At 38.0% G+C, this 27,256-nt stretch overlaps 1 protein-coding gene across 2 annotated transcripts; it reads left to right on the plus strand.

Annotated features, from left to right (window-relative positions):
* The first annotated feature begins 1,517 nt into the window (after positions 1-1,517).
* Positions 1,518-25,259, plus strand: pax3a (paired box 3a). 2 transcript variants are annotated; one of them, XM_058418000.1, is made up of 9 exons: positions 1,518-1,881; positions 2,459-2,694; positions 3,148-3,277; positions 3,640-3,783; positions 15,740-15,939; positions 16,363-16,528; positions 16,920-17,143; positions 21,784-22,047; positions 23,534-25,259. In XM_058418000.1, the coding sequence occupies exons 1-9, from the start codon at positions 1,797-1,799 to the stop codon at positions 23,549-23,551; spliced, it is 1,467 nt and encodes a 488-aa protein (XP_058273983.1). In that variant the 5' UTR covers positions 1,518-1,796; the 3' UTR covers positions 23,552-25,259. The 2 variants fall into 2 exon arrangements, with proteins under 2 accessions (XP_058273983.1, XP_058273982.1); XM_058417999.1 differs by having other exon boundaries at positions 21,784-22,042.
* Positions 25,260-27,256: the final 1,997 nt, after the last annotated feature.

A 27,256-nucleotide genomic window follows, 5' to 3' on the forward strand; every position in this document is an offset into this window, starting at 1 on the left:
ACATTAGAATAGGCTGTTATATAAATTTTCTAACTAACTTTTAGTTAGTGTATGACTTCAGGGTTTTTTTTGTATTTCAGTTACATTGCACCATGTTATATTTACAACGTGTCTTATAAAGCAGAGAAAATATTTTTAAGCTCTGAAATTCTTTTATATATTTTTTGGGGCCTGGTGTGCAAGATGCGAGCGATGCGTCAGGTGGATGTGTGAAAACCTGTCCCTAAAGTGAATATTAACGGCAATGCCTCTTACGCTTTTTGCAGCTTGATCTGTACAGATTTGCACGCTTTATCCGCGTCTCCCGACGCAACCCGTGCAAATTTGACTCATAATTCAGTGAGACTCTCAGATCCCGAGAGACCAGTGGTTAGTTATTTAACTGTCGACACGTCCCTGTACAGATTATTACCGATGACAGCTGACGTATTTGTCACATTAGTCCCATAAGCAGATAGGACAAAAAATAAAATTGGGAAACGTTTATCCAACCAACCGTCATTAACATATGCGGTTATCTTTTATCAAACGCAGGTATAATGACCCGGAAGTATTACTGAATTTACATTCCATTATGTCTTAAAGACGAAACACGTTTCTTCTCTGGTAAAAAGATGTGTACAGTGGCCCGGAGTGCTAAGTAGACTTAATGTTGTGCCCCTGTTGTCTGTGATGAAGACGGAAAAGACGAAGCATTGTTTTAGATGATAGAAGTCTTCCAGTCCAGTGATCGATCGGGAAGTTTTCAATGTGCATGAAAGGATCTGACTGACATGAGGAGCTCAATGAGCTCTACAAAACTGAGGAAGACAATAAAGGACAGAGAAAAAGAGAGATGGTCCCCAACTCCAGCTCACCTAGTAACAATAAAAAACACACACACAAAAAACAGAGTGACATGGGAAAGATAGAGGTGTACGACTAAAGATGGAGAGAAGCAACGGATCTCTGAGAGAATAAGGTGCATAGGCCTACTGAATGCCACAAAGGTATAAATAAATACTCTTCACAATTGCATCCCTTTCTTACAGACAGATTTTAGGGCCCTCGCGGCGTCATACCCTGCTGAGAGCTTCCTTTCACAAGACCTGGATTGCAATCATACTCTTTAAAAACGTTAATAAGTACAAAGTGCAACATCAATGATGCACTTTTAAAATATGATCTTATGCATATTTTGCTTCACCAACTTAATGAATTAATTCACATATATTCCATTATCACAAATTGGCACTTGAGAGAGACCTTATGGAATCAAAATAACTCACAGAAATCCCCTTACGATCTATGCAGCAAGAACCTTTCCAAATTCGTGTTTTTATCAGTGTCACATCGCCTTGAACCCTCGAGGTCACGGCACAAGAAAACTTTACATATTTGGACCAATCAGAGCACGCCGTAAGTTCTCAGGACCCGCCCTCTCTCAGCCAATCACAGGCTTCGGTGCGCTGTAGGGACACAACTCTTCAACTGATAAAATGTTTCGCTACCGTGAGCCGACTCAATCCACACGACAAGTGCGTCCAAACGGCTGCACCAAGCAGTGCTGACTTCTGAATTTTATTTCGGAGCAACATCGTTTCATCTAGTCTGGATATCACTCGCTAACTTCGAAGGACTTTTCCTGAGTAATTTTCCCCCACGAAGTTGATTTTCTGAGGACGTATTACATTGACATCTCATCAGCCTAAGAGATAACGGGCAGCACCTGACCTGAAAGAGATTCCTGGATCTCTAAATCCACCGTTAATTCCACCGTTAAGTGGCCTCGTTGCCGTTCCTTAGGCATTCGGGACATGGCCGCCTTAGCAGGGGGCATTCCCAGGATGGTGCGCCCCACGCCACCCCAAAACTATCCGAGAGGGGGCTATTCGCTCGAAGGTAGGGCATTAGCATCACTTGCTTTAATACAATAGGCATAACTTTCAGCGAAATAGGTATCCCTATCATAGCAATATGTTAGATTCGGAGTGGATATACAGGCAGAAAATGCCGGTTGTTTAATTGATGTAAATGTTTTGGCATGTCCTGGAAGTGACAGTTCAGTTGCTTTGTGATTTTCATGACTCCCGCTGCTTATAATAAACTTTTGCAGCACATTCTATTTTGTCGATAGAGAAAGTTCTAAAATATTTTTGGTATTATTGGAGCAGGATGCAGTTTACAGACTTTCTAAATATGTGTAGATAATAATAATAATAATAATAATAATAATAATAATAACAATAACTTTATTATTATTATTATTATTATTATTATTATTATTGTTGTTGTTGTTGTTGTTGTTGTTGTTACTATCATTGTTATTATTATTATTATTATTATTATTATTATTATTATTATTATTATTATTGAATTCAATTTTAGGGCTATATCACATTTGGGCTGCATTATTGTGCTTAAATGATGATTACTGCAAAAGAAGAAAATGACAATAATGCTGTAATATTTCTTGCAGTTTCCACACCTTTAGGCCAGGGCCGAGTAAACCAGCTCGGCGGTGTGTTCATTAACGGACGCCCGTTGCCCAACCACATTCGCCATAAGATCGTAGAAATGGCGCATCACGGGATCCGGCCGTGCGTCATCTCGCGCCAGCTGCGAGTCTCACACGGCTGCGTGTCTAAAATCCTGTGCAGGTACCAGGAGACAGGATCCATCCGGCCTGGCGCTATCGGAGGTAGCAAGCCGAAGGTACTACATTTGTGACTGAATGAGTTCTGGAATAATATTCTGAAATATATAGATTTTTTTTATCAGATTAAATAAACTTTCTCGCATGTGATAACGTGTCATCCAAAATGTGAGCATCTCTACACAAGATTACATAATATCCAAAACACGTACAGTGGAGCAGAAATGTTTCCTTTTTTAGATACATCTGTGCAACTAGTTTTTACGCGTCCAAATGTAATAGACAGTATAGTTTAATTTCAACGCTTTTTAAAATTGAATATTATTTCGTCGTACACCAGGCTTCAGGAAAAATACGAAAAAACGTTCTTTTACAAAAAATAGGTAAATATTAATGTGGAGTAAACTGGGGAGCTCCATGAAAGAAAGCAAACGTTTGTGGAAAAATGTATATTTCAGATCAGTTTTGCTGACACTGACAGTGATTTGCTGTGTAAATGTTATCAATTAAAGCAGAACACGAGTCCCGACGTGGATAAGAAAATAGAAGAATACAAGAGAGACAACCCGGGAATGTTCAGTTGGGAGATACGAGACAAGCTGCTGAAAGACGGCATCTGTGACAGAAACAATGTGCCCTCAGGTACTTGGTGTATTTAATTATGCTTTTCTTTTTTATTTAATTTTTCCGGCTTATACATCAATTAGCATATAGTAAGTAATAAATTTCCGCTGTAATGATGTAGCCTATATAAAACTATTCTATAATAGTACCTAGTAATAGTCGTAGTTAATAGTGATTATTCGATAGTAGACATCGACACCATGTGTAAAACAGCTTTATGTAAAAACATAAAATTGCATAAAAAATACAAAATACAAAAAATAAAAAATAGAAATAAAAAAGAGAGAGAGCAAAAGAAACTTTCTGAAAATATTTTATTAGAATGGATATATTTTTATAGCCACAGTGGATTGTAACTGTTATAATCTGTTGCTCTCCAGTCAGCTCGATCAGCCGCATCCTGCGCTGTAAGTTTGGCGGAAATGGAGAGGATGAGGAAGATGATGATGAAGTTGAGAAGAGGGAGCTTGAAGAAAACGAAAGACGTGCAAAACACAGCATCGATGGAATTCTGGGAGACAGATGTAAGTATTTATTTTTAATTTTTGATGTATGAGTAACGTTTTGCTGCTATAAATGGGGACATAATGATATAATTGTATTGTATAATTGTATCCAATCCAATTATTAAAATTAATACAGCGACTTGTATGCAGCACGTCGACAATGGAAATTGATTAGTATTATTATGCGCTTGTTGTTGTTGTTGTTGTTGTTGTTATTATTATTATTATTATTATTATTATTATTATTATTATCACTACTACTATAAATACTAAAAGTAGCACTTGGTAGAAGTAATAGGTTTAGAGTAGTGCAACACGTTAGTAATACAACTCGATAACAACTTACTTTATAACGATAATAATATAACGACAATTACATGTAATTTGTCACCCTGCTATTACTGTTGCATTTACTGTTTAGATTCTGTTTCATTTAATTATATATATATATATATATATATATATATATATATATATATATATATATATATATATATATATATATATATATATATATATATATTTACTAATAGTAGCAGTACTAGATGTAAAAATCTACTTTAATTATTATTAGTAGTAGTAGTAGTAGGAGTTGTAGCAATAATAGCAGTGGTAGTAGCAGTATTTACAGTGTATAATGTATGATGTGCTAAGGCATACAGATGTGTACAGTTCTGTCATGTGTACAGTTTGCACTTAGTTAAATATACGGCTTAACGGTTGAATGAGCACTGCGATAATAAAAGCCACTCAGTGCATTCACATTTTAACGTTTGTGGAATTTCGTTCGCAAGATATATATATATATATATATATATATATACATCTGGTTATTAGTTAGAAAGTTCCAGGTTAACGAAACGGGCCAGGAAGCAAACTGTGCAGGAATCAGTTAATCAAACATTTGTCCAAGAGCTGCGCCCTGAAAGGCGGCTCCGCGGTGCACAATTGGACACTTGAGGATGAACTTGAGGAGACAAAAGCGCGCGAGTCCATGAGCCTCACGCTCCGCTTTCACGTGCACAAAAGCATTTCTTTGTGCGCACAAAGGGCACTGAGCTTTTAAAAAAAATGCAGAGAAAGGCAGCAAAAAATGGGCTAACAAAAAGACGCTGAGAAGACATTATAGACAGCCAATGAGAAATGAATTATTCAGGAAACAGTTTTAATGGCGAGCGGTTTCACGAAGCGCACGGTATCGACGAAATTGTCCGTTTTCGTTTACAAAAAATCTCCATGGAAACTTTTTTAGGAAAAAAATCTTATTTCACTGAAGAAGTGAGCAACAATAACTTCACCAGTTAAAATAAAACAAAAAAGATCTAACTCTTCCTAACACTTGTTGATAGCAGACCTGTTAGAGAGGTCTGTTTTTGTTCAGTAGAATCCCTCCATATTATTCAGTGATGAGGTAAATAAACAAAAAGCCTTTTTCCATTTGCATTTGAATTCATATTAAATATACGCAGCAAACAAACGAATTATTTGTCTAAACTACAGACCAAAATGTGCTTAGGCATTTAGGCTTTCCATATGTCGCTGCTAAGTGGTATCAAAAGTTTTTTGAGGCTTCGGTCTATCATGAATTTTACAAATTATAGGGACTTAATAACACAAGTTATTAAACCCAGACTCTTCCTTTAGTAAAGTGTAACTTCCGCACAGCCAATAACAGTCAACTGGGAATACTCGTTTCTTTTCACTGGAAAAAAAATCTCTGTTTAAATTTGGAACCTGATCCATGCCCTGAGTTTTTCTAACCCCCAATTCTTCAGGTTCTCGGGTAGACGAATGTGTTCTCGACTTCGGGTCTACTTTGGTGATTAGATGGGATCGGATCATGTTTAAGAAAGCACCACGTTGTGCACTATGATCGCCATTAAAATCCCTACCTCTTGATTAAATCGAGCCCCTTTAATCGTCTCTACTTTCAAAGCCCCACCCTTTCGTCTCCGCCCATGGCGCGCGCGCTCTCTCTTTCTCTCTCTCTCTCTCTCTCTCTCCCTCTTGCATCACGCGCGGGAATCAGTTCCTAATTATTTCAACAAGCTACTCTGGATACTATTTTTTGTAGATACAGAATTGATAAGAGTCTGTGAAAGAGCCGGACAAAGAACAGAGCTTGTTAGTAAAGTTAAACAAGATTAGATGTAAAGGTCAAGTAAATTTTAATTATTACACAGAATTATACAGTTAAAAAAAGCATCGATGTAACTTCTAGGTAACGAAAATCTTTGCAGAGAGAGTTATGTATTTAGGGCTTCCAGTGTTAAAGTATTAGAATATTCTGAAAAGAATTTATAGTGAAACAAACAAACCAAAGGAAAAAAAACGTATGGATGTTATGTAAATGTATATTAGTAGAGATAAAATAGAAGTATACTTGTATAAGTATATAGTAATAAGTCTGAAAGGACATAACATGAATATAACATGAATGTGAAAAAGCTTAAGCCCCTTTGGGCACAAGTTACCATAAGTGTTAATTCAACAAGAGTTTATTCAACACTATGAGTTTTGTTCTTTTTTCTTTGCTGAGTGACAAACAAACAATTAACTTTTGTCCAAATGCAAATGTGTGCACATCATAAAACTCAAGCCCTCCTCACTGTGTCCTGATCTCTACTGACAGACTGTAAAGTTTTTACTTCTTTTGTCTTTTTAGCTTATTTACTGCGAGGTGGCTCAGGAAAAACAGTATTTCACTTTGCTGTCTTTTTCAGTTGGGCTTCTGGTTGCTCCTTTTTTTTTATGGTGCTCAATTAAAATCTGAAAAGGGCGTTTTCAGTATCAAGAGGGAGTGTTCTGACCAAATATTGATTAAGTAGGTGCTTGAGTCTATAGTTGTCAGTGAGAAGGCCCTGTTGGCCCGCTGCCCCCACTCCTCAAAAACCTATTGTTGGGGTCTCTTTAAGTGCTGAGATCAAAGCATGCGCCTTTAAGATTTATTTGTCTGGGAAAAGCCAGGGCAGTGGAGCAGCAGACTAAATCAGTGGAGCATCACTACTGTAGCAGATAAAGTTTCATTCACAAGATGCTACTGAGGTGATAGATATAATTGGTTGAAAATTTAATGATGGCCTATCCAGTTCATGAGAGGATTTATGTATGATATTTCTTTTGTATTTTTGAGTCTATCTATCTATCTATCTATCTATCTATCTATCTATCTATCTATCTATCTATCTATCTATCTATCTATCTATCTATCTATCTATCTATCTATCTGTCTGTCTGTCTGTCTGTCTGTCTGTCTGTCTGTTTTATATTGTTGTCTACTTAGAAGAACCTTGAATTTGCATCCAACTCATCTATGCTTCATTACTTTATACATTTTAAAGAAAAAAAATATTATGATGGTTTTTGAATATTACTGGGACACAAAGCTAACATATTTAAATTAATTTCAAGAATTTAAAGAGTCTCTTTTTCTTCTTAATCTGGCTATTATGTGTGAATTAATAAAGATTTTCTCACAAAGATGAGCTTGCATGAGTGCGTTTGCGCTTTTCCCTTATACTATTAACTTTGGGAAAGCTGACAATTCTCGAGCCTCATTTAGCTAATTAAAAGTAACTAAAGTCATCAAAGAGCAATGGCCCCCACTCTCTCAGACTTTCATTTTATGGCGGGCAAGAAAAGAAAACTCAGAAATACAAACAGTCAAAGGGATCAAGTTTTTTCTTCTTTCTTTCTTTTTTTTCCAAAAGGGAGTCCTGCCGAGGCCAATTGAATAAGCTTAGTGCCTTCAGATGTGCCATGGTGAACGCAGTCAACATGTAATAATTAGTTTCATTGAGGAGCATTCCAACAATCTGCTGCCATTCTCCCGAGGCCATTGTCCCTCCCGCAGGCCAATAGCCAGGAAGACAGAGAGAATCAACTGCTAACAAAACATGAAAGAAAGCGAGGAGGACTTTGTTTGTGTAAATAAAGTGGGGGGTGCTGGCTCGCCACTATTCTGGCAAGGAACTCACTCAATAGCGAGAGAGAGAGAGAGAGAGAGAGAGAGAGACAGAGAGAGAAACAGAGAGAGCGAGGCTGAGAGATACAGCATGAGTGTGTGTGTGTGTGTGTGTGAGAAAGACAGACAGATGAATTAAAAAGACAACAAGCAGCAAAAAAGAGTGATGTAGATTTGAATCGCTCATATACAAACTGGAACAGCCAGTAATATGTTATATGAGTAAAACAGCTGACAAGAGTTTTTCACTTCTTTCACTTCTTCTTTGTATAACTTTTGGGGGCAATAATTTTTTTCTAAAATGGTTGTAGAAGCTTGATGCATTTTTAGAGTACATTTGTGTACAAAGAGAGAGGGGAAAGAGGGAGAAAGAAAGACAGGACTGTGTCCGTGATCAATAAACAAGGGGCCTAGTCTTCCTGCTGGAATGCTTTTCTCAGTCATGACTTCGAAGCCCTGCAGGCAGAGAGATGCAGCAGTAAATTCATCCCTGTTCATCCCAGTGTCCTCTCTCTCTCTCTCTCTCTCTCTCTCTCTCTCTCTCTCCCTCTCTCTCTCTCTCTCTCTCTCTCTCTCTCCCTCTCTCTCTCTCTCTCTCTCTCTCTCTCTCTCTCTCTCTTTCTCTCTCTCTCTCTCTCTCTCTCTCTTTCTCTCTCTCTCTCTCTCTCTCTCTCTCTCTCTCACACACACACACACACACACTTTCTCCATTCTACATGTGGAATCAACTGAATGTGAGAACATAATATGATTGAAGGAAGATAGCTAACATAAATTTAACATAAATTTCAGATTTAGTAAGAGTTCATGCAGTTCAGCTAGTATGAAGCTATAAGTGGTTAAGGTTAGAATGCGGGATTTAGTGCTTGTAGCTTTTTTTTAGGACTTTCTAATAATAACACTTGTTGATTTAGTCATAATGTCACAAATCAAATTTTTGACCAAGGTGAAATGCCTTGCTTGCTCCACTGCACACTTATGCTTTCAAGATCTGGTAATTTTGTATTAACCAAAACTATGCATTTACAACCTCTACAAATGGAGGTTTGTATCCTCATTGATTTTTTTTTTTGTAGCAGAGGAAATCACTGTGGCCCGTGAGCCTAATTTTCATTACATTAGGAATTTTTGGGAAGTGAAATTACTGGCAGTACTTTCTAAGAATATCACGTAACATAATTCTGTCATGCTCTTCATATGTCGGGGCTGTTCTTTTTTTCTCCTCTGTTTGTCTTTTCTATTAAGAAAGTACCTCTTTTGTGCTGCAACTTTAAATGAAATAAACACACACGCACTCACACGCATACCCCAAGTTTATCTGCAAATGAATGCTTGAGTCTATGCTTCATTGGTTCTCCTTTCTCTTGTGGCACCAGCATTGTGATCCTCTGATATTAATTCAAAGGACAATTAATGAATGCAGGCCATCTTTGAAGTGGGGTTCTGGGGTTGCGCCCGGGCCTGGCCCCTCTGAGCTGATGGACTCCCTTCTTTCACTCCAAACTTCTCTCAAAGACAATCTGAAGTGGCTGAAAGAGAAAGTGAGCAATGGAAGGTCAAGGAGAATAGGCACTCCTCTCCAAATAGAGCTCTCTCTCTCTCTCTCTCTCTCTCTCTCTCTTTCTCCCACTCTGTGTTCCTTTGGAAGTGTTAGTGTGCGCAGAGGATGAAAAGGAAAGTGGAGAGGTCGAAGGGGTAGGGGCCAACCTATAAACACACACAATGAGATGGTTAATTGAGAAAAGCTAGACAACGTTGTCAATCACTTAACTTGGGGAACTTCACTTCTCACTCTTATTTCTCTGAGTGATTGTGAAACTTGGGAGAAGCACAGAGAGAGATAGAGAGGGAATGAAAAAGAGAGAAAGAATGAAAGAATGAAAGAAAAATAGAAATAAAGAAAGTGTGGTGTTTATGAAATGGAATAATGCTTTAACTTTACCTTTAAGTCTTTAACTGCATATATTTGCAATAATAGCTGACAAGTACTTGTAGACAGTATTTGAGACCTAATATTTTTTAGCCCCAACATTCAGCCCCAATATAAAAGATCTGTTTTGAGAAAAAAAAAAGTTTTGCATTGAACGTTCAAAAAATGTCAACAGTTCTCCATTAGCTTTAAAACATTTTTCAATTTGTTCTAACTATTTTGTAAAAAATATTAAATGTGGCACTGTTGCAAAAAAAAAAAAGAAGAAGAAAATGGCAACCTGTTGAATTTTTTTATTTTAAACTGCGTTAGTGGTATAAATGAAAAAGTACAGACAGACAAATCTTGGTTGTGTTTGTGCCACAAAAAGAGAGACAAACAATTTATATGACAGAAATTAATCATCTAAAATAGCAGTTCTGACCATAGAGCTGGTTCTAATTCAAATCATGTTTAGAATAATGAGCTTGATATAAAATGTTAACGTATCTACTGTAACCAGTTTTTAGCAAGGATGCACACCACCACATTTGTTGATTATTTTCCTATACCCCTGTTGTATTATTTCAGACATACTTAAGAAAAAAGACTTTATTCCAGATTACTTAGCTTCTTAGTTATTTTATGCATTTAAACATAGTATTGAGACATTTCAGGATAATTATAGAACAAATATATTAGTTATAATAAGTAATAAATATTTATAAATATTTTGGATATTTTTGCCATTCTGCTACTGAGCCCTGCTAATTTAAGTGTGTAAAGTAGGCAAAGAATTAGGGAACATCGGAGGGCTGGAGCACTTTGTCTGCTTTCTGATCCCCGGAGAGTGTGATCCATGCCTTTGCTGGGTCACAAATAAGTCCTAGGTCACTGGATGAGCAAATGCCTTCTCTGCTGGCAGCGAGGGTTAAAATAATGTTGTGCCTCCCATTGGCAGTTAAATGGAGCTCTGGGAATAAGTTCTTCATGAGTAGAAGAGTTTCTTCCTACCGGTTGTTTAAATGTTTGGAGTGGTACGATAATGGTGGTAGACCCTAATAATACAAAGGCCACAAAATACATTAAATGTACATGTCAATGTAATTCAGCAAACACTTTTTCAAACGTTAAATTTACCTGTAGCAAAGAAACCTTATTTAGTACATAGATGTTTTTTGACAAAGCAACTTTTGCCTTAATTGTACATGATATAGATTCTGGAGGCAAAGACAATTCTTCCTCTCATTCAATCTGGATGTGTTTTGTGTGTATACATGTGTGTGTTCTCTCTCTGCTCAATATGGGTGCTGTTATACTAGTGTGTGTTCTAATGAAGCAATTCCATGCTGTACTGCATGTTTTTTGCAGATAATGCAGACTACATGCTGTGTACCCACAATGCCTACTTCTTTCCACTCTATTACTGCCTTTGAACAACTATAATTTCTGTCTGTTGGTTTGTTTGTTTATTATTTAAAAAGGCATGGATTGAAGTCAATTTAATTGAAGTTTAAATTATGGGATTCATGTTGGGGTGTTGCATAAATATCCTATTTAGAATCAAATCTTGTAAACATGTGTCTTACAAATATTATTTCTTTACTTTTCCTATGGCCCCTCCTTACACCACTTTTTCTTTATTTATTTTTTCTTTCCGTTACACTCTCTCTCTCTCTCTCTCTCTCTCTCTCTCTCACTCTCTCTCCAGCTGGAGAGTTAGTGTCTCTTTAGCAGGCCGAGTGCCTCCCCAGTTCCTCCCTCTTAACTAAATGCCAGCCGCAGATGGACTCATAATCAGTCTCTTAACCATTCTTTCCTCTGCATCTGCTGGCCCTCTATATACTCCTTAATACACTCCAGCAGCGGCGCACGGGCCCAAGAGCCCAAAGGGCCAGCGCTCCTCCACTGAGCAAATAAATGCTTCATTTGTCTCTTCTGCCTTTTGTTTTGTTTGCTGAACACATGTCACTAGCTCAATTACCCTGCCATTTAACTGCCCCTCAGGAGGAGATGGCTCTCCCCCTACTAAGAGCTATAAACAGCCCAGATGGTTACTCTCCCTCTCTCTCTTACTCTTTCTCTCCATCTTTTCTTTTCCCTTATTTTTTAGTTTTGTTTTTCCACTCTTCTCCCACCAATTTTCTTTTCTCTGGGTATGAATCCTTCCTTTCAGCATTCTTTAATTTTGAGGGGGTTTGGCCTAATCTGCAGTGTCACTCAATCATCATTTTGCTGGCTCAGTTACTCTGGATGAGGTGTACTTCTTTTACTTACCATGTTTACAGAGAGAGTGTGACACCAGGACTCTGTGCAGGGGTGCATAAAAATAAAAAGGTTTTTGTGTATGAGAAACATGCTACCAGACAAATACTGAGTAAACACTCCAAAAGTGGAGCTCCAGTCATGCTTCCAATAGTAACATGGCAAAGTTAACAAAGTCTCCTCCTGTTGCCATCACTGCTGAATGTTGTGCTCGTGTTGCTATTTGGATCAGTGTGGAATTCCGTCTGCCCCAGCGCTGCATTCTTATGTCCGCAGGTGGAACCCATTCAAGAGGGTAGTTCGTTCTCTCTCTCCCTCTTTTTCTCTCTCTCTTCTTTAGTTCTCTCCTTCCACTCTGATGGAGGGTTGATAAATAGTAAAGCTGTGTTTAGGTCTATAGAGTTTTTAACAGTTTTTGTCCTTTGTATGCTGTGTGTGTGTGTGTGTGTGTGTGTGTGTGTGCACACTCCAGGAGTGACTGCTCTGAATACAAATACCCTCCTCGAATAGAAGGCATGCACCTTGTGTCAGATTAATGAATAGCCTTGCACTGTGGCAGCAGGGGAAGTATTGTTATTACTGCCTCCACAAACACAGACAGAGAGCCTGCATCTGCGGTACCAAGCCAAATCAGACTATACAGTGAGACTCTGCTACTTTCTCCTCCCAAAGAAAAAAGTCTTAGTCCTATATGGCAGTGCAACTTCATTTAAAACCCTAATTTCCTCTTGTGTTTAAAAGTCAGGTGGAAAACACAGTTTATCTCTGCCGTTCTCTTAAGTAAGCTGTCCTAGCCTGATTTGTGTGCATATGAAAGACAAAGACAAAGAAGAAGAGAGAAAACATAAAAAGAGGGAAATAGACTAAGATAGACAGAGTTCTTCCCCCAGGATCTGTCTGGATCAGAAGTAGTAAGTGATGGAGGAGGCGTTCCGGTGAATTCCTGGTTTTGTAAGTAGGCAAAGACTCTGCAGGAAACCAGCCAGTGCTTCCTATTTCACAGACCGACTTCCTATCAAAATCCATGTAAACACACTGACACACATTCCATCTGGTGTATTTGTCCATCCATCCATCCATCCATAATTATTTTATTGGAAGTTTTTGAAAACAGTGACCGTTATTAGAGCGGAGCTTCCACAGGTGGCATTATGGATGTAGTTGATAGATAAGGCTGTTCTTTAAATTCCTTTAAAACATTCTCTGGATTCATTTTAGGTTAGTCTGATTTATTTTACTTGACTTTTACAGTTTAAACAACAAGATGAGCATAAAAACAATTTCAGAAAAAAAATCTTGATTGAAGTTTCATTAGCACACATATAAAAGACAATACTGTAATATACAAAAAAAATAATGATTTTTAAGAAGAAGAACATGAACATCTCCATCTCATTTTCATTCGTTTCTCTTAGTCAACTACATTGGAATGACCATAAAAGAGACACAGCATTACCAAGTATAGTATGTTATCGATCATTATATAGGGAAGTACACCAAACGTAGACAAAAAAAAAACATTTATATATACAAATATCCACATACATTCTCTCTTACCTTCCCCTTTAAACCCCCTGGCGATGGTGAAGGAAGGATCGGGGGCGGCCCCCTGCTGTTCCCCCATTGGCCCCCACGTCCTGCCCCCATTGTGCCCCCCCTCATGCCCCCTCCCCCGCTGGGCAGGTGACAGCGGCCCTGAATGCCCTCCTGCCCAGCTCTGATGGATCCTACAGATGGAGCGTGGAAATCAGACTCCAAAGCCTTCAGCCACAGGCTTCTCCATATAGGCCAACAAAAGACTCCCAAATAACTCCCTGAGAAGGAGAGAGCAAGAGAGAGGGAGAGAGAGAATGGAGGATGACAAAAGTAACAGTGTCATTTACTATTAACTCACAGGCCATGATGGAGTGTTTTTGCCAGAGTCGCAGATAATAAAAACTCAGAGAATAAAGACAGGAGAGAAAGGGACAAGAGAAAGACAAGTATTGAGCTTTGAACTCCGTAGTTAACACTTAGCCTCTTCTCCAACTGTTACTTTCCTCAAATGTTGAACCACCTCTACTTTTGAGCATTTGTTGTTTTCATTTATAAACTGCATGAAAAAAAAAAATTATGTAACTGCACTTGCTCTCAAAAATCGCAAACACTATTCTTTGTGCAGCATTTTGGCAAACTATCAATTCTGCTTGCATCCATGTGAAAGTGATAATATGCTTCACTCTGTCCTTCTCTCAGCCTCTCTTCTTCCTTTCCAGTTTTCTCCTTGCTCTCTGTCATTCAATTTTCTGTGCTCCAAATCCTTGTGAGATGCCTAGCAAGACCCATGCTGGCAGAAAGTAGCAGCATTTCCTGTGTAGCTCCATAAGCACAGCAGCTCTCCTGCTAGCGTGACTTCTTTCTTGCTTTTAATTAAAACTCAAAATCTGGATCTCGCACTCTCTTTCCCCTGACAAGCACTTGAGGAATTTAATTTATTTTCAGTTCATTTAATTCCTTATCAGGGCAAACATCAAGGCAAAATTAATTAATTACATGTTAAACAAGTTTGTATTTAGTGCATGCCAAATGTCTGTTAGCCAAAATTAGCTTTCAAAGCTAGCTCATATAAAAATCGGGTTGAGATTTGCTGTTAATATTGTCAGCGATAGTTGTCAATGTTAATTATTGCATCAGGTATGTAAGAAATAATATTTTGCTAGAGGGAATATTGTAATAGTAAATATAGATTAGTATCAGCTTCACAAGTATATGATGGGTACTTATTTAATGTTGATTTGTAAAAGAGAAAATAATAAACATAAAAATAAAAATTAAAAGTCTGCATTGGGATGTAACATTTTTTTTTTTTAAATATGAGACCAAATATGTTAAAGACAATATTTGTAATATATTGTAATATATTTCTTCTTTAATGTTTTTAAGCGAGGATACTTGTGTGTGAAAAAAATTGTGGCTGAGGTTTGGTTTAACGGCAAAAAAATTATCGTCCATATAATTAAATTCACATTTGTGTTCAGATTGGTGGATAAGTTGATTGATTGCATTGGAGTTAATTAGCAGGTAATGCACAAATCTCTGTAATCAAGATATTTTCTCAGGAATATCTATCAACTATCATAGACTATATATCCATGACTGGTCAACTGTTACCACTCTTCCACAGTTGAACCATTGAGATATGGGGAGAGGGGCGAACGAAAGAAAGGAGTTAGAGAAAAGATATGGTTGGTGTCGGACGAAACAGATGCCATGTTTGTGTGTTGGGGACTGGGGATTTCGAGGCGTATTATTGCACAATAGCAGGCTGTCACGCTAGTTTGAGAGGCCTAATCATTATTTGATAGAGAGCCCCATCCCCGCCTCCTTGGAGATGCTGAGCTCCAAGCTCAAGGGCAGTCTGAATGACCCGTGAATAAACACTGTCCCAAACTTACAGCGAGCACACACAGTGTGCATGCATGCATGATTGTGTGTGTATGTGTGTGTGTGTGCGCACATGCATCTGCATGTGCATACTCAAAGTGGATCTAATTATCTATGGGAAAATAGCAGTATTATTTGTTAGAAAAGATAGCAACTGTTGATTCTATGCAGTAAATGTACAAGGAAAATCTATTATCATAAAATGTAAATTTCTCAAACATGATTATATATGCAGCTTTGGTGGTAGACAGAGATTAAATAAAAATGCTATAATACAGTATTGTGCATCTGCAAGTGAAAATTAAAAAATAAATTATATATATCTTTATTTGTTTTTATTCGGTTTCCTAACTTTTTCTTTAAAATTTTTTTTTTCTTATTTCTGACATGACTGTGTAATATGTGTGTTTTAGCGAGTCACTCGGATGAGGGTTCAGATGTAGACTCAGAGCCAGGTCTGCCCCTGAAGAGAAAACAACGTCGCAGTCGCACGACATTCACTGCCGAGCAGCTTGAAGAGCTGGAGAGAGCTTTTGAGCGCACACATTACCCCGACATCTACACACGCGAGGAGCTTGCCCAAAGAGCCAAACTTACTGAGGCCAGAGTACAGGTACACACACACACACACACATACAAAATTCCCTCTTATGAAATAACAAAGCCCAGCCAGAAATACTGCCATTTATTAAACGCCTTTATTTGAAAACTCTTTAACCCCGTGAAGTATGATCTCAGTGGATGGACTCGTGATTTATGTGATGTCATAGTGTATTGGTCACAGAAATAGACTCTCTCACATGCGCTCATATGCTTACACAAGATTCTGCACACACACATTTTCACATGCACACTGATAACCCTACACTCATACAGTAGATATTTTAAAGAAGAACAGAGTGTAATATGTGACGGAATATACACACAGGACACATATTTCTTAACTCATACATTTTGCCCCCACAGAAAGATAAAAGATTAGATATATACATTTTATTCAGGTCATTAAAATGATTTTTGATGTATTGGTTTGTAGGTGTGGTTTAGCAACAGACGGGCTCGCTGGAGGAAGCAGGCAGGAGCCAATCAGTTGATGGCATTCAATCACCTGATTCCTGGAGGATTCCCGCCATCAGCCATGTCAAGTCTACAGCCTTACCAGCTTCCAGAAAGTCCTTACTCTGCTTCCTCCATCCCACAAGGTCAGTTGGACACAACATTCAGGTCAAACTCAGTCAGTATACCTGAAATATGAGTTTTTTTGTGTATTGTTTAATATTATTGCGTATTTTTAATTTTTTTTTAAAAATTATTATCATCATCAATTACATGAACACAAAATCAATTTATCAAGGAGCATGCTGACAAGAATACAAAATAAAAACAAATTATGTAATATGCACATTATATCCATAGCAGTGCCAGTAGTTATATACAGTATATATGTTGAAACCATGGTTGAGCATTTCAGACAGCATCACTTTTAACCACTGACATAAAAAATGGCAGTTTTAGGCAAAAATGCTTAATGTGAATACAGCCTAACATTTCTGTTTTTCTGCTCTCTTTGCTGTCTTCCTCTATATCTATCAGCAATGTCAGAACAGGCTAGCACAGTGCACAGGCCCCAGCCTCTTCCACCGACTTCGGTGCACCAGAGCAGTCTGGCCACTGCTCCAGGAGCCCAGGATGCTACTTCAGCATACTGCCTCTCTTCAGGCCGTCACAGCTTCTCAGGCTACTCAGACGGCTTTGTGCCTGCACCAGGCCATTCTAACCCAGTCAACCCCGCTATCAGTAATGGCCTCTCAACACAGGTCAGTGAGCACATATATGGTGTTTCATTATTTGGTACAAAGAATTTTGTGCTTGTATTATGACGTGATTGCCTGCAGAGGGCATAGCGAAGACTGGGGACAGGTATCAAAAATATTTTATCCAAACTAAATTTGAAAAAAGCTGATCATGTGAATAATAAATGTTGTTGGTATAACAAGATTAAGATTAAGATACACAGATTAAGTTTGAGCATGACTGAATATCTCAGTGTGGGTAACTTCATAAATTTAGAAGTGTTGCAATTTGCACTGAACCTATCAGTATGTCTGATCTAGTTAAAGTATGCCTTTTGCTTAGATGTTTTAGTGATCCAACTTTGCTTCAGTTGATAATCTCACATGAATATTGTAGACTAGTACCTAGAAACTGCTGGTGTCATAAAGAGTCCTTTCTTCAAAGGTTTCTCCAACATGTCAACTCAGATAGTTATTCCTTGCCACTAATGAGATCTAAATTTATAACCATAATTTTTATAAAGCTCCAATATCAATTGTTAAAAGTGCAAAAATTAAGTTGAATTGATATTTTGGGCTGGGGATACCAAGAACATAGTGATAAATGAAAAGTGCTTTGGGCTTCTGCAGCAAGCTAAGGTATATTATAAAAGACCCTTGTCCACTAAATATCAAGATGACTGATAGAGTAACAGCAAGTGAATAGAGTGAAGGTTGGAATGAAAGTAAACAAGTGGCAGAAGGGATGGTGATGAAAATGAGAAGTGAAAAGACAATTATGTGATTACACACTCATCGGCTGCTATCTCCCGTGGTGAGCGCCATGCGCGTCCATGCTAACAAGCGGAAAATGAGCTGCTAAGCACCTCAGAGGCGCCTCCTGCTCGATCATATGCGTGATACCCTGGGAGCACATGGGGAAGTCTACTATGTTCCTGATGATTTAAAAAGAACTAAACAAAGACCTAAAAGTCTCGTGGTGGGGAGCATAGATGGTGGGGGTGTGGAAGGGTGTCGAAATGTTGCATGTGATTTTGGTTATGCAGAAGAAATTAAAGGCCTCGAGGGACTTTTTGTGACAGTGTGACAGAGAGCATATTTATGTCTAAATATAGAAATCCAGAAATAAAATCTCATGATGACATTTATTGTCATTGAATGTTGTTATTGTTTGGTCTAATAGCAGTGTTTGCTGTTGTGTCATGGGTACACTGAAATAATTGTATGACTGTAATGTTTGTGTGACATTGTCATTGTTCAGGACAGATGAGATGGCATTGCACTGGAATGTTTGGGTGTGAAGTCCTCAGTATTGATGATGGCCCATCAAAAGCCATTAAGCATGGGGTTGTTGTTTTTTCACATCTACACAGAATATGGTATTGCCATTAGAGAGAGAGAGAGAGAGTGAGAGAGTGTGTGCGTGCGTGTGTATGTGTGACCTCGGCCAGAGCTGATTAGTGGCCTTCTGTTGCCCCTGGAGAGAAAGATTCCCTGGGCGTCATGATGAGGGCACAACTCTGTGTCTGTGATTCTAATTATGGAATGTTCCAGACCCTTAATTGATTGGAATGAGAGAATTTATCCTTCATAATGTACTGTGTAATTTATGCTAATGACTCACTTTATTGCTTAATTGTTTCATTTATATATTCATTGAGTGGTTTAAGGTAGGACAAAGCAAAGACTCAGTTTAGTTCACACTGCTGAGGTCTCTTTATGGCTTAAATCATTTGAATGAACTATTTTCCATGTTTATTGCTTATGTTTATTTCAGTGCTAACCGTGATAAATATAAAAGAATACGGCAACAGTTTTAAAAGTAAAAAAAAAAAAAAAAAGAACTTTTCTGTCTGGAAACTTCATTCAGATACTTTTCACGCGGTGGAGAATTTTATACGCCTCTTGTTTTGCTTTTATTATATTTAGCTGGACTAAGACATGAACAATAAGGCAATTCCCCCCAAATAATATATTGTAAAAATGGCCATATTCAGAAATATTCTGGCTATTAAATATCAGAAAGATTAAAATAAAGAAACTAGACAGTGATCCATGGTAATATTGTGAACTACAGTTTTTGGCTCCAGTGGACCATTTGTGTAAATCCTGTCTGGATGTATTATTGCATTGTGGGTGTCATGTCATGTGTGCGCGTGTGTGTGCATGTGTGTGTGTGTAGGTAAAAAGGTGGGGTAGTCATGTGCTACAGCCTGGCTTAGCTCACTTGCCCCATGGGTAAAAATCTCACACGTCTGGTGTATAATCCAGCACATACCAGTGTTCTGTTCACACCAGGCCTGCAAAAACCACCCGCATTCTCGTGCCGTAGCACATAATCTCCGGAACTACTGCAAACCAGAGATACTAGCAATGCATATATAAACATTCAGTTACAGCCATACTCTCTGCCTTATAACCATACACTTGCATACATGAATTTAGATCTCTATATGTGTGCCAATGAAAAAACACAAATTACAAAATTAAAATATAATGTTACAATTTTTGGAAATATTACATCTTATTTATCTAACTTCTAGATAAAAAAAAACATCTTTTCAAAATCAGATAGCAGTGTATCATTTATAACTATAACAGCAAAATTGAAATATTAAAACATATAATACAATATAAAACACACACACACACACACACACACATTTAAATCCTATTCAAATCATAACAAAACAGATTTAAAATGCATTTTACATTATTGAATTGTATGCTTGCCCCCACAATTCCTGTTCCCTTTTTGTGTATGACCCAGATACAGATTTTCTAACAGCTTAACATATTTTCTGGAGCATGACTTTTTATTCAGTGGTTTTGTTGCACTTTTATGGTTCAAAAACACAGTAAATAGATTGGATTTAACTTTCCACCTTTGTAACTCATATATCCAAAATCACATGGTATGGGGAAGCTTTTTGTCAGCAAACTATGTGCATGCTCTTTGGAGTGTACTTGAGAGTTCACCTCACGTGTAGACATGTCTCCCCCTGCAGCTAGGTGAACGAGGCTTTTTAACCTCCATGTGGTTTCCATTTGTAAAGCATAACACATCAGCATGCTCCTCTCACACACTCCGGATCCCTCTGACCAGGAACCTGTAAATTACCTACTGTCAGAGTGAGTGTGAGTGTGTGTGGCCTCCAAGGTGGGAAACACACCACTTCAATTCAGTTCAATGCAGGTTGTATTATTAAAAAAAAAAAAGTATTGTAGTATTGTATTGCACAAGTATTGTGCACCTCTATTGCTTAGCCTGTGATTACAGAGTATTATAAAAATTTAAGATTTATGAAACAAATTTAAAAGGAAATGAAAAAAAAAGATAAATTAAATAGTTAAAGTGGTTGTCAAGATAATTATAAAAATCTTAGATAAACTGAGATTATTTTGTGCCCTATTAGATCACAAATTAAAAAAGAAACTAATGGCAAATATAATTAAATAATAATAAAAATAACATAATATAAAATAAAAAGCCCATTCTCTCCACGTCTGTTACTTGCTCATGTTTTACATGTGTGTGCTCGTCCAGCTGTTTAAGATGAATCACTAGAGGGATTTCACGACCCTTCACAGAGGTTGTAAAACTCTTAACAACATGCATTCATTCAAGTAGACATTTAAGCTACACACACACACACACACACACACACACACACACACACAGTCCTTCTGTCTCTGCTGGACATGCTGTGTTTAATTCACTCTGTTGCATGCAGCCCTCAGATCTATGTCTACTCTCTTTTCCCTTTTCATTTCTCTAAAATTTTCTTTTCTAAATGATGCACTCATATAAACACAAATACACACACTAGTACACTCACAGAGGATCATTTTTAGGAAAATCTTAGCAGGGCCGAGAAACACAACTCCCAAGCGCTCTCTCTCTCTCTCTCCCTCCCTCCCTCTCTCTCTCTCTCTCTCTCTCTGTTATATGGGAAATTATTTAAACAGGACCATGTGTGCGCTAGGATGGAGAATAATCGGAGTCTTATGGGCCATGAGTGAGTGTGTGCTGGTGATCTCAGCTTTACCCAGACTGCTTTTCATTAATGATTAGCGAAGCGAGAGAGGGAACCTCCCTCAGAGCCAGGCCAAGCTTGGCCCATCAGTGCTGGCAGTGAGAGCCCTCTGGCACTGATGCCACAGTTAACATCCCAGCTTTCCAAATCTTGCTAACACTGAGCTAAATGGCTGAATTAGATATAAAGATGATTTGCTAAATTCCCCTGAGTGTTTTAGACATTGTGGTTATGGTTTCATTTTATCTTTCCTTGTTAGTGAAGAAAGGTGATTATGTGGTGAATGATTTAATGCTGCTTTGAACTGCCTCAGCATTTGTTGAAGATTATATTAATACTGGGTGTGATAGATTTGAAGAGCTACATCCCTGTTTTCTCTTTACGAAACTGGAAAGTCTAATTAAATTAGAGGCATATGTACATGGAACAGGACATTGTATTGCTGGGTAGATGAATACATTTTAGAAGGTATCCTATCTCTTTTTGGGATTTAGTGTCAATGTAATCCAAAGATTACATTGACTTTCCCAGACTATTCCTATATTCCTATAACTGTGTACTCTATGATGCTCACTGTTACTATTTGTTTTCTTCCTGTCTACTGCTCTCCCTTCCTCCTGCTCTCAGGTGATGGGACTTTTGAACCCAGGAGGCGTGCCTCACCAGCCGCAGGGAGACTTCTCTCTCTCCCCTCTCACTGGTCCTCTGGAGCCCAGTGCGGGCATGGCTGCCAGCTGCCACTCATCACAGAGACTGGAGTCTCTGTCCGGACTGGCCAGTATGCCTTCTTTGCCCAGCTCACAGTCTTACTGCCCACCCAGCTACAGCTCGCCAGCCTACAGCGTCGACCACATGGCACCATACCAATACAGCCAGTATGGGCAAAGTAAGGTGAATACCACTACTGTTTGCTAGTGTGTGTGCTTGTCTGCATCTGCACTTAGATCTGTGTAGTGCATAAACTGAACCTATTCATGGCCATTCCGTAGTACTTACTTTGAGGTTCATAAAGCATAACAGTATGACGTTTTTAGGAATTAAGAAACAGAACAAAGTGAGAATATTTCTACACAGTTTTGCAAAATTGCTTACTAAAGCATAACAAGAATTGGTTACAAATTTTAGTAAACATTCCACCAGTGTCACTATTATTGCACTGGTATTAATTCAGTTTGACTTTTTTTTTTTTTTTTAAATATAAAGCTGTAAACAGACACAATGACATAAAAAAACCCCAACATACTTTGCCCATTTAAAAGTTTCCACACAACTGCCTTTGACCCGATTAAATTCCCATTCAAATTAAAGTATGGTTTATTTCTTCATTTTCTTTACTTTTCACTCTGGAGTGAAATATTTCTTTTCCATCAGAGAAAGTGCTGATAGGTTATTTTCTGAAGTACATTTGCAACCTTGCTAGTGAATGATTAGGATTATAATAGACTCATTTTGAACAAGTAACAAGTAGACGCACAACCCAGCATGGGTAACCTTTCATGACCCACGTCATGAGTTTGCTTGTCAACCTTAGGAGTCTATAATTTAGCCATGAAATGACCTCTAGTGTAACAAAGATATTGCTCATTACGCTCACAGACACATGAAAGTGGAAATGAAAGGAGCAGTCAGTTGTTCATTACACACACACACACACACACAATATGAGAAGACAGAAATGAAAGGAGCACCCATCACAAAGTATGTTTGACAGATCCAATGAGGGGACTGGAATGGTACAGACCACATGTTGAATGCCCTATAAGACGGCATCTTGAAATAATTAATTTGGCTCAGTCAATGGCCCATATACAAATCCAGGAATAGTTTGTGTTTGTGTGGTTTGGTGTGTAGATTTTAAAGGGGGTTGCTGTTTTGTACGTTTTTGCGAGTTAAGAAACGTTGGTATGCGCATGTGTGGTCAGTACTGAAGAATTGAGGGGTGTTTGTATGTGTGTGTGTATTTGGGAGGGGGTTGAAGAGGGCTTTAGAAGGAGTAAAATAGCCTGTGGCAGCTCCCTATTAAAACCATGTGTTTCAGTCAGAGGTCAGATCCTGAACTCTTATTGATTGTTGGTCGTACTCCAAGTGTCACTGGGTGGAGCTGTACAGTGTATTGTAGCACTGATCAGGCTTCCGCGAGTACCACACAGACACACACACACTCAATAGTACCCATCTAACTGCATCAACAATCCACCTAGGCCCTCTTTTTATTTTATACCTTTCTTATTTGAGACAAAATACCTCCACCTACAGGATGTCATGTGTCATAAAAAACCATAATGAAATCTCTCTCTCTTTCTCTCTCTCTCTCTCTCTCTCTCTCTCTCTCTCTCTCTCTCTCTCTCTCTCTCTCTCTCTTGCTCTTCTGCTTCAGGTGCCTTTCATTATCTGAAGCCCAACATCAGCTGAGCAGGAAGAAGTGAACAAGAGAAAAGAGGGAAAGTTCCGGACGCTCTGAGAGAAACCACCTGCTCTTCAGCTCTACTCCTGAACTCTGACCTCCACTTCCAGATCCATGCCTACCCACAACCCCCTCAGCATCAGGACAGTTCTGATCCAGCCACACCACCCATCCATGCTGAGTTGGTTCTCAATCTGTGTGATTCAGGTTCAGTGTGGATAATAAGGACCAAAGGCCTGCTGTGGTTAGCACTCCATTCTATGCCTTCAAATGTCTCCCAACACAAACCTTACTCAACCATTCCCAAAGAACGCCACATTCACAAGCTGTGAGGGAGACTGGGAGGTGGACAAGGAATTAAAAAATTGATTGCTAAAAAAATTAAAGACTGCTAAAGACTGGATATTTAACCTGAAATAACCAGCAGGGAAATATGTAAGGTCAGGCAGTAATGAAATGCCTTAATCTTTTAGGCAAAAGTGGTAACTTCACATTACTCTATCATGAGAGCTTGTTGTTTGACTCGTGATGTGTTTGGGGGAAATAAGGGCTCCTTTTTTTGTGTGGGGTGTGTGTATCATCTTCTATCAACTTCACTACATTATACACAAATGTGTGTTAGTGTGTGTGTGTGTGTGAGAGAGAGAGAGAGAGAGAGAGAGAAAGAGAGAGAGAGAGAGACAGTTAGAGAACAAGTGATCTGGCTCCTATGTCCTCAAGTGTCTGATAGATTTTCATGTCAGACATATCAGTGAACGAAAGATGTGTCATACTCGCCTATACCGTTACATTACGCCTATACAATTACTATACAATTACACCTATACAATTAAAAGTAGACAGTGACACCTAAAAGCAACTAAAATTCCATTTTGTGAAGACATATTAAATATTTGCCATAGGAGAAAGGAGGGGAGAGAAGGATATAGTGTATGAGAGAAAGTAAAGACTAAAGTAGCACAAACTGAAATCCAAAGAAAGTGCAATATACACAATTTATACCTCATACACCAGTCTCTTGATTTAGTAATTTACATGTAGCTTGTGAAAGAGCAATAGGGAGAATTTCCTAACAAACATTATGAAAACTACAAAAAATAGCACTCAGAAACAGTAGTTGTGGACCTTGAATTGGAAAAAATGTCTTTCCAATCAACAGGACTCAGGTCTGCTAAATCTTACTCTCCTAACACTTTTCAGACTACACAACCTGCCACAGTGTTCTGTTACGTCTTTTAAATTATCACCGTATTCCTGCCAATATTAAGATATTTTAATCTTAAAAAGTTAGGAATAATAAAATTGAGGCTAAGTAAATTGTGGCATAAAAGAGACTTTATTTAAAATGGGGACAGGCTGTATAATCCCAACTGATAAGCAAAAGGCAGAAAAAGGTGTGTATTGCTGCTTTAACAAATTATAAACCATCTTATATTTTAGATTACTTAATTGGCATAAAGGAAACATGACAAGACAATTAATTTTCTGTCTTACCTCACACATACAAATATACATTTTCCCATTTCTTAGATGACCCATCTTGATTGTCAAAGTGAGAAAAAGTACTTTGTGCCTATAACACAACGCCACCTGTTTTTAAGTCTTAAATTCCATGCCGAAGGTTATTTTTTACATCTGCTTTTTATACTTATATGATTTTTTTTCTTTATGACTGCATTCAATTGTTGTTGCAAAATGTCTTGTGTCAAATGCAGCACTATTTACTATTTATAAGAAAAAATAAAAAACTAAAAAAAGTATTCATGCTTTGGTCATATAGTTATTAAAACACATCTTTTCCCTTCTGATTATTGCCCTTTCTCTCTCCTTTCCTTCTTCCTAGTGCCTTTCCTTTTTCTTTGTTTGTCAGAATACACAACACATTAATTTAGTTTTGCCTCATCATGTTTCACATTAACATTAGTCCATACCCACATCCAGATCAGCTGTGCATGGGTAGACTTATTTGATCTCATTGAGAATTAAGAGACAATTGGCGTGACATAGAACAATAGCTATCAGGTTCTTTCCAACCGATCGCAGTGACCCTCTTTGCTTTAAAGGGAGTGCATAAATATATCTCATTTCATAAACACTTCTGCTTGACAAATTCCTGCTCTTGGGGGAGCGTTTAATGGAGTTAATGAGGAAAGCAGAGACCTGTAAACCTCCAAACCACCTCAGAGAGTGGACATTGAGACACACCCTACTGAGAACTGTGGTCTATAGTTCACGAGGTGACATTACACACTCCTGTCTCCCACCACACACACACACACACACACACACACACAATGTTGTTCAAGACTTCAAACATATTTCAAAAATATTTCACTGCCCTCCCTCTCACTGTCCCCTCTCAGTTTTTTTTTTACTTAGATCAGGTGCCTGCAGCTGGTACTGCCATTCTTCTCTCTCTCTCTCTCTCTCTCTCTCTCTGTGTGTGATTATGCTTGTATGTGCTTTTAATAAACTAATTACACTGGTTAAACAATTAGATTAGTTTCTTAAAACAGTAATAGCTGCTTTTATTCACATTTCTATCATTTTGAGACAAAGCACACATTACTCACAACAATAGAGAAAATGGACTGTTCAGTCTCTCTTTCAGCATGGATCTGAGTGGCAGCCAGATTAACACACACTGGAGACAACTTAACTTTTGACCCTGGCACTCTTTGAAATTGCAAGACCACTCCAGCAGAGCTGACAGGGTAAGAGTTACGGGTACTCTCACGTCACTGGGAGATGGAGAAGGGTGAAAGGGGAGAGTGAAGAGGTGGAAGGACATGGATGCATATTCCTGTAAGAATGCATGAGAGCAAGCAAAAGAGAGCGAGAGAGCAAGAGAGTTAAAAAGTGTAAAAGATTTGAAAAGGCAAGAAAGAAGGCAAAATGCAACATGTATAAACATCTGCAAGTTAGATTAGAACTGGACTATACAAAGAGAAGAAGAATGAATGTCTGCAAAGAAATATGCCATGAACTTGTGAAAGCAAAAGTTGGAGGAGGATAAAGCTGTCATGATATTAAAACTTTCACAGTCAGGCTCATTCAGTATTTCTTTCTATCTATCTATCTATCTATCTATCTATCTATCTATCTATCTATCTATCTATCTATCTATCTGTCTGTCTGTCTGTCTGTCTGTCTGTCTGTCTGTCTATCTATCTGTCTGTCTGTCTGTCTGTCTGTCTGTCTGTGTGGTTGTGTGTGTACATATTACATATGTACATAGTACATACATACATACATACATACATACATACATAAACACACAAGCACATTATGCAATGCATGTATTCTACCTTGCATTTACAGAGTAATTTTAGACTAGAGTGAGTGCCCTCTGTAAATCAGAAACCTACAGAAATGCAATGCAAAGCTATAATCCATTCTAGTTGTTATGTACATCTAAGTCCAAAAAGCTTACTAGTGTAATGATATTTAAAGTTCAAAAAGTTACCAGTTATTATTACTACAAAAAAACAGCAACAACAATAATAATAAATACATAAATAATAATAATAATAATAATAATAATAATAATAATAATTTGTGTAAAAAATAGAGAAAAGGAAACATGACAAGACAGTTAATATTTGTTATACTTCACACAGAATATTTTTCCCTATGTGTGTCAATAAAATTAAGGCTGCTGGCTGATAACCCAGTGACACCAGTTTTTATATCAGA

The sequence above is a fragment of the Hemibagrus wyckioides genome, linkage group LG20 (genome assembly GCF_019097595.1).
Source record: "Hemibagrus wyckioides isolate EC202008001 linkage group LG20, SWU_Hwy_1.0, whole genome shotgun sequence".
Classification (NCBI taxonomy): domain Eukaryota; kingdom Metazoa; phylum Chordata; class Actinopteri; order Siluriformes; family Bagridae; genus Hemibagrus; species Hemibagrus wyckioides.